A 19,409-nucleotide genomic window follows, 5' to 3' on the forward strand; every position below is an offset into this window, starting at 1 on the left:
AGAGAGGTGAAGCCCCCCATTCCATCAGAGTTTTCAGGGCCAGAGAAGGGAGGAGGAAGGGCCAGAGGCCCTGATAGCACTTGGCAATCCAAAAGAAAACCATGGACTGAGATTCTCCATAGTGGGTAGTGGGCCAGGGGAGCCCTCACAGGTGTAGGCCTGCCAGGAGAGCCCTCAGAAGGGGCGGGTGGGCCAGGGAGACCCTCAAAAGGGGAGGACTGTCAGGGTCTTGCTCTCTGATGGACCAGGGGTGATACCAGATGGTACCCATTAGTTGTTAAAATACCAAGATCCTCCTATAAAGATGGTATTTAGCAGTTCCCTAAAGGTCTCCAAGTATGCCCTCAAGAGGTTGACCCAGCTATCCTGGCCCTTCCAGGGGGCTCCCTCTAGACCTCCCACAATCCAACAAATAAAGGGTTGACACCTGCCAGGTCTGGAGGCATCCAGGACCCAACCATCTTACACGTGTGACTAGAACCTCAGGTCACAGCCCCAGGACCTGGCTTAGGGTTGACACTAAGTGAATATTCGTTGAATAAATGAATGAGCAACAGAGGAGAGGGAAAATCAAAGATTCAGAGGAATTCAGAGAGACTAAGAGAGACAACAGGTGAATAGAGATGGAGGAGGCTGGCATCAGGGTGGAGGCTCCCAGAAGATGCTGGGAAGGCCCAGCTCACTCCTCTTTCTCTCGCGCGTTCTGCTGCTTTTGAAGACTCTTCCCCTTAAGGGCCTGTCCAGTCCCTGCCTGTACAACCCAGGGCAACCCCCGCTCCCAAACAGGGCTCAGGAAGCAGGCTGAACATTTGGGGCAGAAGGCTGGACCTGGGAGGATACCCCAGATGCTGAATTATCTGAGAATCATTATCCAAAGGCTGCTGACCAGACATCTTCTACCCCACCTCCTCCCCCTGCCCCACCACCTGCAGAGGAGCTAGAAAACAGCCATCCTGCTGACCAAGAAGTGAGAGAGAGTCTCGGGGCCAGGGGCCACCGAAGGCCAGAGAGCCTGCTCAGCCTGGTAGAGCAGTGCTATCAGAGGCAGCTACCACCCTCCCATGCCTGCCTGGCTGGGCACCTAGAATCCAACTGTCCCCCAGAGCCCATGCTGGGCCAGAGGCTCAGGCCCCTGAGGGGAGGTAGGGAGGAGGTGAACTGGGGAGAGGGCAGAAGGGGAAGCAAGGAGGAGGGTCAGGGACTCCTGTCACTCCTGTCCCTTCCAATTCCTGAGAAGGGGCAACCCCCATTCCTGGGAGGAGCCCTACCCTGCATCGGTTCTGGGCAGTGGCTGGTCCCTATGGGCCTAGGCCACATCCCCTGAGAATGGCAGCTCTTCCTTCAGGCTGGGGTCTGAGACATCTTTGCTAATACCCACAAGTCCCTCCCACACAACAACCCCCTCAGACAGCTGGGGCTATGCTACGGGCAGTGTAGACAGAGGGCCTTCCCCACCACCAGCCCCACTGACCTTCACATTTTCTTCTTTGAAGCCCCTTGTGGACTCTGGGAGTCAGAACCAATAATGTGAGTGTCCTCCATCTGTTTAGAGGTCTCCAGGGACCCGGCACCCACTGGGTAGAGGCCACGTACCTCCGCCTGCTGATACCCACCCCTGGCCTCAGTTCCTGAGCACCCTGAACGTGCACACGGTTTCTGCTTATGTGGGTCCCCTTCTTGAAACATCTCTTCTTTCTTTCTTCACTTACTCAGTTTCTAGGTTGTCCTTCCAGGCTGCCTGCAGACACCACCTCCCGGGAAGCAATTCTCCATCTTTGTCCCCTCCCTCATCCCCACTCCTGTGGGTTCTTCAGCCTCTCCTCTAGGCCCCCAGGGCCTCTGTGATTCCCAGGGTCACACATTGACCCCAGTGGTAATTCAGTTCTCTCCTAAGTGTCTCTCTCCCAACTGGACAGTGGCTCCTGGAGGGAGGGGTCATCTGGTTCATCTCTGAAGCCTGGTTCACAGTAAGTGCTCAATTAACAGCTGCCTCCTCGCTGTGTATCTACCAGGACCCCAGCGGATGCAAATCTTGCTTGTGTAACAAGGGTCTCTTGACTCTTAACTGAGAAGACCCTCCTGCCATATAGCTTCCCTTCTTTCCAGCTGCTGGGGCAGCCCAGACCCTCTCATATCCACACTGGACGTGCAGGGAACCCAAGTGTCAGTTGGCCCCTGCCCAGCCTGCTCGCAGGTCCAGCCTTCTGACCTAGAAGTGTGGTGGGATGCAGACGCGGGTGAGGAGGCTGAGGCTTGGGAGTCGGGTAAGGAACTCAACTGTTGAGGCTCAGACCTCCCGGGCCAGGTTAATCATCAATGCCTAGAGAGCCAGCTCTTCTTTATCTCCGTTCTCTATCGCCTTTTCAGTTGGGCAAAAGATTGAGTAATCCCTCTCCTCTCTCTTGTATTAACCCTGGAGGGGCTCGGCCAGGGAAGTCTGAGCCTATTAATAAGGCCGCCTATTCTTTGGGAAACACTCTCTAACAGCATGTTTGAGGGGGCGGGTGCCCTCCCTTCTTCCTCCCCCCACCGCCCCCTGCGGTCCCGCAGCTGCGCCCCAGCAGGCAGAACATAGGGCGCCTTTCTAGGGTCATTTCCAAGGACATGTCCCAACCGGAACGGCGCCAGGGTCAGCTGGCCCAAAGGAAAGAGGACTTGGGGGTACGAACGCCCCATCGCCTCCCACCCCTTGCCCCACCTCAGACCTGGGACACCGCCCACCCTTCCCCGCCTCCCGGGCTGGAGCCAGGAACTGCGGGCAGGTAAGCCTCCCCGTGGGCGGGGCCTGGCTCGAGTGAAACCTGCCGGGCCCGCCCGGTGAGTGTCTCCCAGGACCGCGCGCCAGGAGCCCTAGCCGGAGCCCTAGCCGGAGCCGGAGACTCGCAGCCTCTATCCCATGGCGGGGTCTCCCCGCCGCACCGCGGGCCGGCGACTGCAGCTGCCCCTGCTGTGCCTCCTCCTCCAGGGCGCCACCGCCATCCTCTTTGCGGTCTTTGTCCGCTACAACCATGAAACCGACGCTGCCCTCTGGCACTGGCGCAACCACAGTAACGCAGACAATGAATTTTACTTTCGCTACCCAAGTGAGTGCGGGTGAGGGCGCGGGGGGAGCTAAGGCCCTAAGCTCCCCCGATGTCTTGGGAGGGAGCACTTGGATGCCCAGATCTAAGCTGCCCCAGATTTATAATAACACCCTTTCACTAGCGTCTGCCACGTTCCAGGTATTATGCTGAGGGCGGCACATGCATTTTTTCTCCTTTAGTCTATGAAGTAGGCAAAGATGGGGAAACTGAGGCTCAGAGAGGTTAGGTGGCTGGTTCAGGGTCTTGCTGTCAGAACTGAGGGAGCTGGGATTTGAACCCAGATCTGAAGCCCCAGCTTTACCTACTCTCTTTTTGGCCTAGTTGGGCTTTGCTGGGCTGTTCAGAGACTTTGCCTTTCCTGGGGCCTCCACCCTGACCACAGGGAAAAAATCCTCTGGGCAGGGGAGATAGGGAGTGGGGCGCAGGAGGCAGTGATGGTATTAGCTGTGAAGGCAGCCAAGACTGGTGGACTGAGACATTTCTTCCCCAGTCCCCCAAAGCTGGTTCTTCCAGAGCCACAGAGAAAATGATGTAACTATCCACCAGCCAATCACACAGTAGCAGCCCCCCAGCCCTGCGAAGGAGGCAAGGCAGGGTCATTAGCCCATTTCACCCAGGAGGAAGCTGAGGCTCAAAGGGGTTGTGATTTGTTCATGATCACCTACCGTGTGAGTGACAGAGCTGGAACTAGGACTCAGCCATCCTCAGGTCCTAGCACCACAGCTCACCTGCCTGCTGACAAGGCCCAGGAAGGAGAAGGTTAAGCCCCTGTCCCCTGTTGTGGACAGAGCCTCTCCCTCAAGATTGGGGACCCAACCTTGTGACTCAGGCCCTGGGCAGCTGGGACCAGATCTCCCAGACTTCATCACAAATGGTTGACCAGGTCTCTAAGCCTCAGTTTTCCCCATCTGAGCAATGGGGAGAAAGATGCCTCCGTTTGAAGGATATACATTCAAATGAGGCCCAGAATGTGAGAGTCTCCTATAAAAATCCTAGGCTGTTATTACCCTACTTTCTGTATGCAGAGCTGGTGGCAGTTTGTCCCCACCTGACCCTCTCCCAGGCCCAACCCCAACAAAATGAACCTCACAATGCTGAGGATAGAGAGGGTGAGGTGGAGGCTTGGACCTGGGCATAAAGTGCCAGAATACCGGCCACCCTAGGCAGAGGGAGGGCTACAGCTCCTCCCTCCCCACATTTCACCCCAATTCTGGCTGCATGAGGTGAGCCATGGATGCTGGAATCAAAGCCAGAGCCACAGAGCTGGGATGGCAGACTCTTGGGGTCATACATTTGTCCACAGAGATGGGGAGTTGGGCAGGGACAGTCCACAGGCTGAGAGAAGTAAGCTCTTGTTCTAGGGTCTGACCTGGCTGCCTGCCATGAACCCCCATTTGCTTCTCCAATGGGCCTCACTCAAGGCCTCCAAGCCCTGCTTGCTTCACAGTCCTCCCTGAAACCCCCAACCTCTCGTGCCTCTGCTGCAATGGTAGGCCCTCCTGGATGCACAGTTTTCTGTCCCTGGATTGCAATAAGAGGAATAGCAGTGGGAATCCTACCTCCTTTTCTGCACTAGGTTTCTATCCCTGTGGACTTGGGACCCTGGTGCAGGGATGGGTTGGGGAGGAGGGAGGTGTGAGGTCCCTGGAGCCTGGGGCTTTGATGAGCCAAGTCTTCACTGATCCCTGTGTCCGGGAGAAGTGGTCAGGGCCAGAGGGTGGTGTAGCCACTGCCCTTTGATTTGGGAGATGAAAGAGAGTTTTGCCGCTGTTGTTTAGCTGTGGGACTAGCCAATGCCAAATGCATGGCTGCTCTGAGTATCTGTCTGTTATTTCTATAGGAAGGGCCTTTGGAGCTCATCTGATCCACTCCTCTCAAATGTGGAGAGAGAGCCAGAGAGGTCATGTGACTGCCCAAGATCACACAGCAAGTTAGCCAGCCTAGAACCGGGTCTCTTGACTCCCCATCTGCAGACTTTCCCCCACATTACAAACTTCTTATCCTATGAGGCAAGTAATGGAAAATAAGAAAGAGGGGGAAAACTAACACAACATGTAAAGCAACTATACTCCAATAAAAAAAAAAAGAGAGAGAAAGAAAGAAGGGGAAAGACTAGGGGAAAAGACTAGGCATACAGGGGACACAGAAGCAAAGATGAGAAAGGGTTCTAAGAAAAAATATGGACAGGTTCTTTTTTATATATCTCTGAGACCTGACTTGCAGGGAGAGGGATTTAGGACAAATGGAATCAAGACTTTCTTGAGGTGGGGACAGGGGGAAGTGACTGGGACCAGAGTGGTTTGTGACTTTTCTAGGAGAATACAGCCCTATCTGCCCTCTTAAAGGCACATGGGGGTAGAGTGGTGGGGGGAGATGGCCTCCCCAGCTTACCACTCCCTTTTTCCTGCTTCTCACATTTTATATCCCCACTTTACAGATGAGGAAACTGAGGCTTAGAGAGGTTAAGTGGCTTGTCCAAGATCACACGTTGAGAAGTGGAGGGGGGAGGTGCTGAAACTTAAATCCAGCTCTGTTAGATGCTAAAGCCCCAGCTTTAACTGTCCCCTTGTCCCACAGTCTGACCTTGTTCAGGAGTCATCTGGTGGGGTTGGGGAAGGGCAGTAATGGAAGGAGGGAGGGTGATAGGTGGCCCTAGAGGGCTTTTATCTTCTCTCCAACCAAAGGTGCATGGGTTTGGTGGGGGTGGGGATGTGATGGAAAACAGGCTCCATCCTGCCCAACCCAGGGATCCCCTGAAGGGAATGTTGAGGGGTCATCTCATCTATCCCCCTGCCTCCAGCTGGAATAGCCCCTTACCCACCACAGTCCATGGAGAATGTCTGTGTGGAATGTTCCACAGAGTGGAATGAGTAAAGGAGATTTCTTGATGTTTAGACTCCAGGTGAAAGGCCAAGGGATTGAGTTTTGATTCCAAACAAACCCGGGGTGGGAGATGTAAATATTATTGCCATTTAAGACAAGTTCTGGAGCGGTTTCGGCATGAAATGGGCATGACCCAGCCCCCTTTGTTGTTTTGTTATCCTTGGGCAAAAGAACAGACATGGCACCCCCTTTACTGTTTGCACAAGGAGAAAACAAGTCAGGCCGTGAGGCTAAAAGAACTAAGGCTTCGGGCTGAGTTCTAAAAGACACCTCTCCTTTTCTGTTGGGTTTTAATATCTGAGAGGGAAGAGAGATCTGGGTGATTTGGGGCGTGAGCAGGGCTGGAAAAGTGGCACAGTGGTGGGGACATCTAGTGAGGCCAGCAGACCTCCAGACCCTCAACCCCTTGGCCACCGGGGCTGGCAGCTGAGCTGTAGATCTCCAGTTCCAACATGCACCCAACCCTCTGCCAAGGGCTTGCAAACTCATTTCCTATCAGCCCATACACAGCACACACACACACACACAAAAACGGAAAAATCTGCTTCTCTCAAAGTTATTGATTACATTCTAAAGTTCAGTAATAAATTTTTGGCTTGTTGGTGCTTCACCTTTAAACAAAAAAGGTGATTGTGATTTTCTTTCTTTGTGATCTGCCTCTTTCTACAAGAGACGCGGTCATTTACAACAAAAACGTAAATGAGAAAAGAGAAGTATAGAAGCAGTACACAAATAATGAACACTGTGAAGGCCTACAGTTGTTATAGTTGAAATTCCTGTAGCTCTGAGCTTCCAGGCAGCTAGGAAAAAGGGGTGATATGGTCAGTTATGTGTTCTCATCAGAATCAAGGAAGCCTCACATATGTGATTCTTTGATCCTTTGATGGCTGTCCTCCACCAACAGCTCTACATTCCCAGAGCCTGGTGCATGACTGCTTAGTAAACACCTATCACATGAATGAGGGAAAGCAAAGCGGTTCCTGGTTCCTCAGGGGAAATGACATTTCCTAGTACTAAGTTCCAGGAGAAATTTCTCACATGGAGCTATGAAAGGAGAGTTTATGGTCATGGTTGACCCTGTTTCTCAGTAAGTTATTTACAACAAATGCAATAATGCGCTCAAGTGTTTCTCTAGTATTTCTCAATTAAAGCCAAAGATAGCACAGCATTATGGATACATAGACCCAAGACAAAGGAAACAGGACTAGATGCACTGGCTGAACATCATACTAGGTTGTGTTTCAAACCCTATTTACAAGTAGATGGGGGGAGGGGTACAGAACAAACTAATACAAAAGCAAATTGTTGTATTTATCTCATTTTCACTATTACTGTTAATTATTTTAGATTTTTTTTAACACAGAATAGAAAGCAAACAGAAAAGACCCCAAATCTCCCTGCCCAGAAACCCCACTGACACTTAAAAAAGTTCAAGTGGTTCATCTATAAAATTAAAACATTCAAAGTATAGAAAGAAACAAACTATAGGGTAAAATCCTCCTTCCTGGAGTGGCCATATTGCATACCTCCAGGGGGCATTATTTGCGCCAGAGTCGTACAGCTCAGCAGTCCTGCTCCTTCCCTTCAATTTCTTTTCTCTGAGATAATCTCTGTTAACAATTTAAAGTTATTTTTGTAAATTAATTTATAAAATTTAAAATCCTGGGGCTTCCTTAGTGGCGCAGTGGTTGAGAGTCCGCCTACCGATGCAGGGGACACGGGTTCATGCCCCGGTCCAGGAAGATCCCACATGCTGCGTAGCGGCTGGGCCGGTGAGTCATGGCCGCTGAGCCTGCGCGTCCGGAGCCTGTGTTCCACAACAGGAGAGGCCACAGCAGTGAGAGGCCCACGTACCACAAAAAAAAAAAAAAAAAAAAAAGTTAAATCCTGAAAATGGAGAGGTATAGATTCTGAAGTATGAGGAATGGAGGGTAGACATCAAGAAGGACTTCTGACAGAAAGGGAAAATTGAAGAAAAGCCGGAAAGGGAAGAGAATTTCCAGCACAGAGGACAGGGACTGCGCCAGGAAAGAACACAGGAAAGGTTGGACTTTTCACCGGTTGTAAGCAACCCAGGGATAGGGCAAATGAGTGGGGCAGAGAAGAGAGCTGAAGGCCCTACTCTCTTGCTCTGACCTGGGGACAGCAGGACTGGTCTGGGTCCCACTGCTCCAAGCTGGCCAGCTCTGCATGGGGGACCCGGGCTGGGAGGCCGGTCATGCCCAGGGAGTTTTATAGGCTCGGCTCCAGCCTCAGGGCAGCCCTGGCTGGTGAGAGCTGGGGGCGCTGGCAGGATGGCTGATTGGTGGATGGGTGGCAGCCTGAGCAGCCCTGAATGCCCTCCCCCCACCCCTACAGGCTTCCAGGATGTGCACGCCATGATCTTCGTGGGCTTCGGCTTCCTCATGGTCTTCCTGCAGCGCTACGGCTTCAGCAGCGTGGGCTTCACCTTCCTCTTGGCCGCCTTTGCCCTGCAGTGGTCCACACTCGTCCAGGGGTTCTTCCACTCCTTCCACGGTGGCCACATCCATGTAGGCATAGAGAGGTGGGCAGTGGCAGCCACCCTGGCTCCCCTCAGGTCTACCTGGGAGGCCCCTGTCCAAGGGACCCAGCTCAAACCCAGTCCTTCAAGTCTGCTCCCTGACCCAGGTTTTTGACCCATCAGTTGATTTCTTTTAGGTGCCCTGCCTATTCTGTTGCCTGATTTCTTCTCCCATCCTCGAGCCCCACCTCCCCATTTTTTTAGGCCCCTTATTACCCAAGAGATGTTGGGAGGACAGATAGTGTCATGGAAAAGGGCAGGGTTCAGAGGATCTCTTGATTCAAGATCTGGTTCTTCCACCTGTTGTGGGCTTTGTTTGCTAAGGCCCAGAACCTCCCTGAGACTCTGTTTCCACATGCACAAAAAAGGCGAGGTGAGGGGTTTCCCTGGTGGTGCAGTGGTTGAGAGTCCACCTGCCAATGCAGGGGACATGGGTTCATGCCCCGGTCGGGGAGGATCCCACATGCCTCGGAGCGGCTGGGCCCGTGAGCCATGGCTGCTGAGCCTGCGTGTCTGGAGCCTGTGCTCCGCAACGGGAGAGGCCACAACAGTGAGAGGCCTGTGTACCGGGAAAAAAAAAAAGACGAGGTGATACCTTCCTGCCTACCAGGGAAGAGCTTAGATGGGTAGGCTCATTGCCTCCTCCCCTCCCCCCACCCCCCAGGGCTGCCCTCGCTTCCAGCCCCCTCACACCCTCCCCATCCCAACCCCCCAGCATGATCAATGCTGACTTCTGCGCTGGGGCTGTGCTCATCTCCTTTGGTGCCATACTGGGCAAGACTGGGCCGGCTCAGCTGCTGCTCATGGCCCTGCTGGAGGTGGTGCTATTTGGCCTCAACGAGTTTGTGCTCCTTAATCTCCTTGGGGTGAGTCTGGATGGGGATGGGGTGAGGAGTGGGGGTGGCCAGGGCCAGGCCCTGAGCAGGGAGGGCGTGGGGTAGGGGTAGGGGTGAGGGGCTGCCCCTCCACCTCAGCTCCACCTCCCCAGGTGAAGGATGCAGGAGGCTCCATGACTATTCACACTTTTGGTGCCTACTTCGGGCTGGTCCTCTCCAGGGTCCTCTATAGGCCCCAGCTGGAGAAGAGCAAGCATCGCCAGGGCTCCGTCTACCATTCGGACCTCTTTGCCATGATTGGTGAGGCCTGCTGAGGTGTGGTGGGTACGGGGCCAGTTCATCTCCAGGACTGGTCTTGGGGTGCCACCTAGAATCCTTGGGGTTCTGGCTGGGAACTCCCTTCCAACTCAGATTCTTCCACCAGAGCCCCGGGAATCCGTGCTCACCATTCTCAGTAGTTTTATGACGGGTTCTTAGAACTCAGCACTGGGGTATGCACATGACCTGAGATCCATCCTAGGGGCCTTTCTCAATTGAAGTCTGATGGCACCAATCTCTGTTAAAGGCCTCCAGGGCCCCCACTACCCACAGTTAGATACAAGACTCCTCAACCGGGCACACCCGCCCCTGCAGGATTTTGGCCGCTCCTCCCCCCCTACCCCGCTCCCCACTCACCCTCCCCGCGCTCTCTCTCCACCCAGACTCAGCTTCTCCCCATCTCTAACCTCCAGGCCTTTGTCCCTGGGGCAAAAGGTCGGGGGCGGGGGTCCTGAGGTCATGTCCTCTCAGGAGATTTCCTGGAAGCCCCTGCACTCTCAAGGGGGAGTCGAGAGGTCGTAGGTCACGCCTGCGAGCAGTAGGGTCTGACCTGCAAGCCCCATCATCACCGCCTGTTTCTTCTAAGCGCATACCTCCGCCTTGGCCTCTGCGCCTCTCTCTTTGTTCACTAATGAGTCAGGAAAGGAAATCCGTATTTTATGGTTTTGAAGGTAGTATTGAGTAGTGACCGAAGTGCCCATTCTTACATTAAAAAGAGACTGGTTTTGTATTTCTTGCTCACCTCTGGGTTTGTTGTGAAATAGAGCATGTGGAACCCTAGGTCAGCTGAGGCTTCCTTGCCCTTTGAGACCCAGATAAGTTTAGCTTGAAGTCCAAAGGCTTCCCCAAGATGTCTGTGCTTTCCTGCGAGGCTGACGTTCTCAGATCTCCTCTGCCTCCCAGCTTCTTCTCCTCTGCCTCCCAGCCTCTTCCTTGATTCTTCCCAAAACTCTTCTCAGAAGACGCATGTGTATGTGTGGTAGATTTTAATCAGACTGTGGAGGTCCAGAAGTTACATTGCAACCCAAGGACCACTCAGGACTAAGGGGCAGTCTCTCAAGCCTCTTTGCTTTGCTGACCCTACCCTACGGGGTCCCCAGCTCCCCTTCACCTGCCCTTGGCCCCTCCCCCTCTCCCTCCAGGACTGACCTGGGAACCGCAGGCAGGGCATATGGAGCTCCCAGTCCTTACCCCAGATGCGCAGGCCCAGCCCATCGGTGCTCATGGCAGGGCCCACCCTCTCCAGGGGGCAGTTGAGGTTATAAAACAAATGATTTCCCTCTTATGTATATCAAGTACCAGATTAGTGCCTAACATGTGATGCCCTTTGCCTTTTTTTCTTTCCTTTTCTGATACTTAAAAAATCTCAACCCTCTGTGGTTTTCAATCAAGTAGCTACCTTTGCTGCCAGTACCCTGCGATAGCTACCATTTGTCGAACATTTAGTATTGGCTAGGCCATGCGCTATGCACTTGGTATATATCACCTCATTTAGTCCTCACTTTATAAAGTAGGTATCACTGTCCCCACTTTACAGACGAGGAAACTGAGGCTGCTGAGAGTAGGTGACTTGAGTGCAGTTACACAGCTTGTACCTTGTCAGGGAGTCACCTCCTTCCTCTCATTCTGCCTGCCTGCCCACCATTTAGGGACCATCTTCCTATGGATCTTCTGGCCTAGTTTCAACTCTGCACCCACTACGCTGGGGGATGGGCAACATCGGTCGGCTCTCAACACATACTACTCCTTGACTGCCAGCACCCTCAGCACCTTCGCCTTGTCAGCCCTTGTCGGGAGGGATGGGCGGCTGGACATGGTATGGGGGAGAGGCTTGGGAGAGGCAGAGGGATGGACCGGGAGGCGGGGGAGAGATCGGAGACCCTGCAAGGCTGATTCTCCAGGGGAACAGGTAAGGGCACAGGCACAGGGGGCTCCATCTGCACTGGAGGCATTGGGTTAGAGCATGAGGTGATGACAGGATAGCAGGAGAGTTAGAGGGTTAGATGGTGGGGGGACTTCAGAAGCAGTAGGTGCCACTGTGGTGGGCGGGGTTGGGTTGGGTGTGGGTGTGACGATCTGAAAGGGCCTCCAATGCCTTGTTCTTTTGTGCTCCCTTAGGTCCACATCCAGAATGCCGCACTGGCCGGAGGGGTTGTGGTGGGGACATCGGCTGAAATGATGCTGACACCCTTTGGGGCTCTGGCAGCTGGCTTCCTGGCTGGGACCGTTTCCACACTGGGCTACAAGTTCTTCACGGTACAGATGCCTCTTGGGCCCTGGGCAGAACAGGGGGTCTTCGGGGGGCACAGGAGACTCATTATTGGTGTCCTGTTCTCCAGCCCATCCTTGAGTCAAAATTCAAAGTCCAAGACACATGTGGTGTCCACAACCTCCATGGGATGCCTGGGGTCCTGGGAGCTCTCTTGGGGGTCCTTGTGGCTGGGCTGGCCACCCATGAGGCTTACGGAGATGGGTGAGTTCTCCCCACCCTCACCCCCCATCCCCAGTGGAATCGTTATCCCCCTGGAACTAAGTCCCTTACTCTCTTCCTCCTTTTGTGGACCAACAAAAAAAAGCTGTCTATTTTCATTCATTCATTCATTCATTCATTCCTCTACCTCCTGGGAGCTGAAGAAACTGGAGTGAACAAGACTGGGGACTGCCTTCTTGGTCCTCATTCAAGTGCAGCAGAAGGTCATTGAACAATTGATTTCAATAGTGTTATTACTAAAGGGTCAGGTAAGAGATACTGACCCTTAGGATAGATTTCTGCACATCAGGGCTCAGAAAAGAGGGCAGGCAAAAATGACCCTCAAAGTGAGCCTTGAAAGGTGTGAAGGTGTTGCTGGCACACGGGAGGTGGGAGTGTGTTCCAGGCTATGGGCCTGACTGGAGCAAAGGCCCGGAGGTGACTCAGCCTGGCGGCTCCTTGAGGCCCTTTTGGCCGCTGCAGGAAGTGGTGCAGTGCACTGATGCACTGACCAGCCCTGGCTAAGTGCTGCATCCCTGTCTCCCCCCACTCTCCGCTTCCTGCAGCCTAGAGAGCGTGTTTCCACTCCTAGCCAAGGGCCAGCGCAGCGCGACGTCTCAGGCCATGCACCAGCTCTTCGGACTGTTTGTCACACTGATATTTGCCTCTGTGGGTGGGAGCCTTGGAGGTGAGTGACCTTGGCTTGGGGGTGGGGTGGGGATGGGTGTTGGCAGGAGCTCCAGGGAGGGCAGAAGACAGAGGAGGGGGTTTCTCTGGAGGAGGGGCCATTGCATCCCATCCCCCTGCCATTCATTTACTCACAGGTATCTGTTGAGCGCCTACTTTGTGCCAGGTGCAGGGTGGGGTTGTACATTTAAGGGGTAACTTCCTCCAGGTAAGTAGGACCAAGTGGGTACTTGCTCCCTTCCGATGCCAAGGGAAGGTGGGAAGCCTGCTAGGGGCTGACAGATCCCTCTCCTCTGTGGCTTCCCTGTGCTGCTCCCTCTCCCCACTAGAGGGCAGCCCAACCTCAGGCTGAGGCCCTGAAGCGTGTAGGGCAGGGGCAGGGAGGGAAGATCCCTGCCTGTCTCATCACTAGACTGGAGCACAAAAACCTTCCACAGAGGCAGCCTGCCCACTGACGCCAGGTCAGGCAGTCCTTCCTGATATCTGGCCTTAGTCCTTTTGGCCTTCAGAATAAAACGTCTGATTGAGTATCCCCACCCCCCTGCTCCCACCCTGAAATTTTCATTCTCAAACAAGGTTCAGCTCATTCATTCATTTAATTACTTACTTACTCAATAAACACTTTCTGCACCCCTCCTGGATAGGCGGCCACAGAAGGCTTATGAGCCGTGGTTCATGACAGGCTCACTATTTGGCCCGTTCCCAACTGTGCCAACTTGAATAAGTTATTTAACTTCTTTAAGCCTTGGCCCCCTTCTCTGTAACAGAGGGATCATATTCACCTTGCAGGGTTGCTGTGGTTGCTTAAGGAGCGCAATGCTTGTCAAGCACTTTGCATAGGGCCTAGCAAAAGTTGGTGCTCCATAAATACCGCTGTGATTTGCCTGTGCCAGGCATCACGTTGACCTCATGCCTCCTGGCTCCTCTGTGCCCGGTGGTATTGAGTGGCAATCTCCCCCATGGGGGTGGCAAAAAGCCTCACACATGATCCCCTACTGCCACCAGGGCTGCTGCTGAGGCTGCCCTTCTTGGACTCCCCGCCAGACTCTCAGTGCTACGAGGACCAGATTTACTGGGAGGTGAGATGTGGCTGCAGCCCCTCGGGCCCATAGGGCTCCCTCACCCTCCAACCTTCCCTTCCCTGCCACACCTCCTCTGATCCAACCTGCCTCTTTCCTTCCTCGCTTGCTCCTTCTCCTCTGGGGTCCTCCCCCTGAGCTGTGGTCTCCAGCCCCCTGGAGCTGCCCCTTCACCTGCTCCTCCATCCTTGCCCTTCAGGTTCCTGGGGAGTATGAGGATTTAGCCCAGGGACCTCTGAGGGCAGAGGAACTGGAGACTCGGGCCTAACTTGCTTCCAGGCCTTGAAAGGACGCTCTCCTTTTAGAAGATGATGGCTGGCTACCGTTGGGAAGCTTTTCTTTTCTAGTTCCCGTCACTTCTGCTGCAAGAAAGAAGACAGGAGCTGGAAGGAGCCTCCTTACCATAGGCAGCATTGGGGGAGGGGCTGTAACTAGTGTGGTGAGGGGAGAGCCTCACACAGCCCCACCCCACTGCCCCACGCCCTGCAAGTGAGGCACCCAGAGACTGCTGATCCACTGGACCAGCATCACTCCGTTACAGTGAAGCCTGAGCCAGGGACTGGCTCTCTGAGGGTGATAAATACCACGGTCACTGAGGACTCTCACTCCCTTTTTTGCGCACTGGGAATTTGGGGGGCTCCTCCTACCATCTAACTCACGATGTTGGAACCTTGGCTGAGAAAGGACCTTAGTGGTGACAATATCCTGCCTCCCTGGTTCCATGGAACTCCCCCTAGGATGCCGTGTTCTGCTAGGTGGATGCCCAGACTGGGCTTACCTGCCTCCAGAGACAGGGAGCTCATTCTCCTCCAGCAAGTGTGTGTTTGTTATAGGACAGACAGTGCAGGCTGCTGGAGAGCTCCTCCTCTTCCAGAATGGCTGCCACTCTGACCCTCAAATTGGGTGGCCTCTGAACAGAGTAGGAAGAGGGCCCCTGCTGGGACTAAGAGGGGCATAAGGAGTTCTTTGCCACTAACTCCTCAGAAGCTGGAAGCAGCCAGCCCCCAGGCACCAACTTATGTCCATGTCCCGAGTCTGAGGAGCGGGGACTAGGAAGGGCAAATGAGTTGCTGCAGAGAATGGGGCTTCCGGCAGCCTGAAGCCATCTGACCACCAGAGGGCGCTCCAGACCCAGCAGAGGAAGATGCGGCCTTTCTTGCCCTTCCATCCTCTATCAAAAATGGGAAGTTCTTCCTACAGCCTAACGGCATCCCTGTCTGCTTCAGCTCTGGTCCTCACTATTCATGCCACAAGACTTTTTTGAGCTCCCAGTCCCTACCACATGTCATTCCAGATCTCTCATTCAACAGAGAATCCATCCTCCCAGTAGACCAGAGCTCCTTTCCCAACGCTGAAGTACTGGGACCCCCCTGCCTTCTCCTGCTCTTCCCCAGGCTTCTGAGTCTGGCTGGGGAAAGAGGTCAAGCACAGAGTTGAGGAAAAGCTGAGGGACAAGGAGGGCGGTTGAGAGAGAAGTGCCCCATGGGAACCACCCCTGCCCATGTGGCCCAAATATATTTGGTATATCCCTCCCCTTGAGCTCCCCTCCTTCCTCCACAGCCTCCCCTGACCATTGCTGGCTGGGGTAGGTATGTTGGAGGGAGAGCCTTGTGCTGAGGCAGGATGACTGCTGAGATTGCAAAAAGGTACCCTGTCCTGTCAGCCCCTGCTGGGAGGGAGTCTGGGCAAGCAGAGGCCCATCCCCCATTTCACCCTGCAGAGCCATCGCTCTGCCTCTGCATGGATCCAGGTACAGCCAGCTGACCTGTTCTGCCCCTGAGCTCCCTGAGCAGTCCTCAAACAGAGATCTGAAAGACTTATAGGAAGGAGAGACTTAAGGATAAGACCCTCCCTGCCCTTGCTTATCCTGGGTGGGAAAGGCTACAGGTATTCATTTACTACACATACCACCAACATTTTCCCACTTGATCCTTTCCTTCTACTCTGGTTCTTTCTTGACCACAACCAAATCTCCTCCAGGCTTGACAGAAAGGGGCTGCTCTAGCCTACGCTGGTCATCGCTCTCATCTCAATCCAGGGAGGCTTCCTGGAGAAGTGACAAGTGAATCCTCCCTGGGAGAGGGCAATTACCCAGCCAGCTTCTAAGGGAGGAAAGGCTACAGTTCCTAGGGTGGCCCACCAAGAGATCCCTGAGAAAGGGCGATGGCTGCCCGACAAGAGATGGCCCTGAATATCCCCGAACCAGATAGTTCAGGCTCCGTCACCCCCATAAAGCCTCTCATGGCCTGGGAGACGCTGCTGAGCTCTACTACAAGATCCAGCACCCTGGCTTCATGGCTCAGGGGACTCTGTCCTGGACTGAACTCTCCTAAACCAGGCCCTTGGTTTTTCCCTCTGCATTTCCTCCTCTCCCTCCCCCAGCTTTTCCTGTAGTGCCTAGCACCCTGGTGGGCAGTCCATAGATTGTTCGGTCCAAATGATGGACTGAGCCATCATTACTGGTTTGGGTATGGGGGTGATCGTCCCATTACTGCTTTCAGGCAGGGAGCTCAGAGGGCAGGAAAGACAGGTATCCTTGGAGCCTCTCTGCTTCACCAAGACTGAGCCCCTCCCCCATTTTTCCTGCAGCTCCTGGCTCAGCACCATTGGCTCCCCACACGGTGGCCCATCCATTCAGGCTGGGTCGACAGGGTGACAATGAGCAGGTCAAGGAGATGGCGGGGACAGGGGCCAAGGGAGCTCCTTCCTCACCCCTTCAGGACAATGAGGCCTCTGCCCCTCAGGGACAGCCCCTCTGATCACCACCATTATCACTCTCAATGCAGGACAATCAGACACTTGCCCACTCATGAACTCCGTCTGTCCAGCCCCAGTGCCTGAGCTCTGGGGACAATGATGGACGAGGACACTGGGCCCCTGCTCGCCTCCCAGGGCCCCCCTGATGGGGAAGATTGGCTGCGCTGGGGTCAGTGTCAAGCCAGCAGAGCCAGAGGCATTAGGGAAGGGTTTCTGGAGGTGGAGCTGTACGGGCTTGGCACAAGTATGTGTGGGCGACAACAGAGCTTCCTGCCCAGACATCTGGCTGGGAGGTCCAAGGTTCCCCACGCGCCTCAGGGTGCTTCTGTGCCTGTGTGGCCAGAGCCCCCTGGGCCAGGCCAGGAGCTAGGAGCTGCTGCTCTGACCTCTGGAGGACCTGGCGCCCTGAACCTGCATATCCTGGGGAAGGCCTGAGATGCCCCGTTATTGGGATTCAAATCACGGCGCATGGTGGCCCCAGCTCAGGGAGGAATTAGACACGGCGTGGGTGTCCGAAGTGGGGGTCGGTGGCGGTCCCGGGACAGACTAACTCGGCAGCCGCGTCCCCCGCCCCACCTCACCCCGATATTTCTCTCCCACCGTCAAGATCTCCCCCGCCCGGCTCTGCGCGCCCCGTCTCCTTTGTCTGGTCCTCCCGCCCGCTCCCAGCCGGGTCCTCCGCGCCGCCCCGCGCGCCCCGGCCCGTGCGCCCGCCGCCGCTGCCGCCGCCGCCCGGGAACAATGCGGGCCAATGTCTCCGGGCGGGCGAGCGGGCTATGCAAATGTCCAACGGCCTGTGAGAATCCCCCTCTGCCGCCGCCCCGGCTTCCACCGCCTGAAAGGGGCTGGCGGCCAGGCCCGGGGTGGGGGAGGCCGTCCCTGCATAGGGATGAGCTGTCTTCCCGGAGCGCCCGCCCGGGACAGAGCGCTATTGTCTCTGTGCCGCCGTCTGATCGCCGATCGGAGTTCGCCAGCCCGGGGAGGAAGGAAGAAGGCGACCCAAACCAGGCCTTGGGGCCAAGGAGGGGTGGTCACCTGTTCCCTCCATACCTACTCCTCTCCCCAGAGAGCCTTGACTTTGGGGTCAGACCTTGGTGGACCCCCAACTTGGCACCCCACTCACACAAATCAGTTCATTTCTGAGCCTCGTCTCTTGGAGGTTAAACCTAGCCTATAGCTGATGCTCTTCCCATCCTCCCCACCTGTTAACTGCCCTCTCCATCTCCATCCATTTTTTCACATTACACTGACCAGAGGTGTCTCTGGAGCCAGTTCCCTTCCAGAACCTTGAGGGAAATACTCATGGTTTCCCCAAAGCAGGTTATTGGACAGAGATGCCCCCGAGGGATCCTCTGTGACTCATGAGCCCCAGGCCCAGTCCAGGCCTCCTTCCTGCTTCCTTCTGCTGCCACCACCAGTTAAGAAGGCCCACCGTTTACTGGGAGAAACCCTAGCCGTGCAGGACTGAAAGAAACTTCTCCAGCGATGTAGAGGTGCGGGAGAGTGGTTTGCCACAGAAAGTCCCCTCCTACAAGTGAAACGTGCATCCCTCTACCCCCAGCCCAGGAGCTTGTGCCCATCTAACAGATGGTATTGGCCCAACACTGGATAGTAGGCAAGGGACTCTATACTGGAAGCAGAGTCCATTCTAGCTGGGAACTTGGCCTCTGCTCTTGGGTGCTTACAGGCTGAGCTCCAGTAACTGGGCTTTCGACTCTGCAAGGTGCAGGACCTGATTCCACCTTTCCTACACTCCCACACAGGCTCATGATCAAGGGCTGATGCCACTCAGGTGGGAGCTATTTCAGAGATGGTGCCTGGGCCCTTGAAACCATGATGCTTCTGAGACTCAAGGTTTTTGGGGCAAAATCAATCGGGGCAACATCAAGATGAGAATTGTCCCAGGAAGTCCAGGTTTTCAGTTCCAGTAAGGCAGGAGAGAGTTGAATGGGGAGAGGAGGGAGAAGATGCTGGTAGGGCAGGCAGTCTTCTGGGAAGCAGGGGTTCTAGTGCTGCCTCAGAGGCCTGTTCATTTCTGGTTTGGCCCAGGCTTTCACTAAGACGGAGCACTTCCTTCTGTCCTCCTGGCCTCTGTGATGAGATCCAGGTACAACATGCATGGCAACTCCATTCTGGGGAGGTGGAGGTGCAGTGCGGGCAGTGGAGCCTGGCCTCCTGGGATAGCATTTAGGAGACAGATAAGAGGAAAGTTGGGGGGCTTCCCTGGTGGCGCAGTGGTTGAGAGTCCGCCTGCCGATGCAGGGGACACGGGTTCGTGCCCCGGTCCGGGAAGATCCCACATGCCGCGGAGCGGCTGGGCCTGTGAGCCATGGCCGCTGAGCCTGCGCGTCCAGAGCCTGTGCTCCGCAACGGGAGAGGCCACAACAGTGAGAGGCCCGCGTACCGCAAAAAAAAAAAAAAAAAAAGAGGAAAGTTGGGGTCAGGGGATGTGGGCTGGGAGCTGGGGCCTTTTATGGTGCCAGGGAAGCAGCCAGAGTTCTGTCCACCCCCACTCCCCACCTTTGGAAGTGGGCCCTCCTCCAACTCCTCACTGGGTCTCTGCTCCAACCTGGAACCCTCCAAAACATTCCGACCTGGGGCTGCCCAGCCTCATGGAAACTCCTCCGGGGACCCCAAAAGCCACATCTGAAAGAAGCCAAACCCAGGTCTCCGCACGTCTCCACACATGGCTAGAGGTTCCACCCGCCTGAGCCCCAGAACACATCCTTCCTCCCACGACCCTCCCTCTTCTCT

At 55.0% G+C, this 19,409-nt stretch overlaps 1 protein-coding gene across 1 annotated transcript; it reads left to right on the forward strand.

Moving 5' to 3' along the window:
• Positions 1–2,896: 2,896 nt before the first annotated feature.
• On the forward strand, positions 2,897–14,343 carry RHBG (Rh family B glycoprotein; the record flags this gene model as incomplete). Its single annotated transcript, XM_079697246.1, has 10 exons — positions 2,897–3,083; positions 8,325–8,511; positions 9,224–9,374; positions 9,497–9,644; positions 11,312–11,478; positions 11,781–11,918; positions 12,002–12,135; positions 12,699–12,820; positions 13,825–13,898; positions 14,098–14,343. 10 exons carry the CDS (start codon positions 2,897–2,899, stop codon positions 14,164–14,166), a joined length of 1,377 nt encoding a protein of 458 aa, XP_079553372.1. The 3' UTR covers positions 14,167–14,343.
• Positions 14,344–19,409: the final 5,066 nt, after the last annotated feature.

Source organism: Hyperoodon ampullatus (genome assembly GCF_949752795.1).
Source record: "Hyperoodon ampullatus genome assembly, chromosome: 2".
In the NCBI taxonomy this organism is placed as follows: Eukaryota; Metazoa; Chordata; class Mammalia; order Artiodactyla; family Ziphiidae; genus Hyperoodon; species Hyperoodon ampullatus.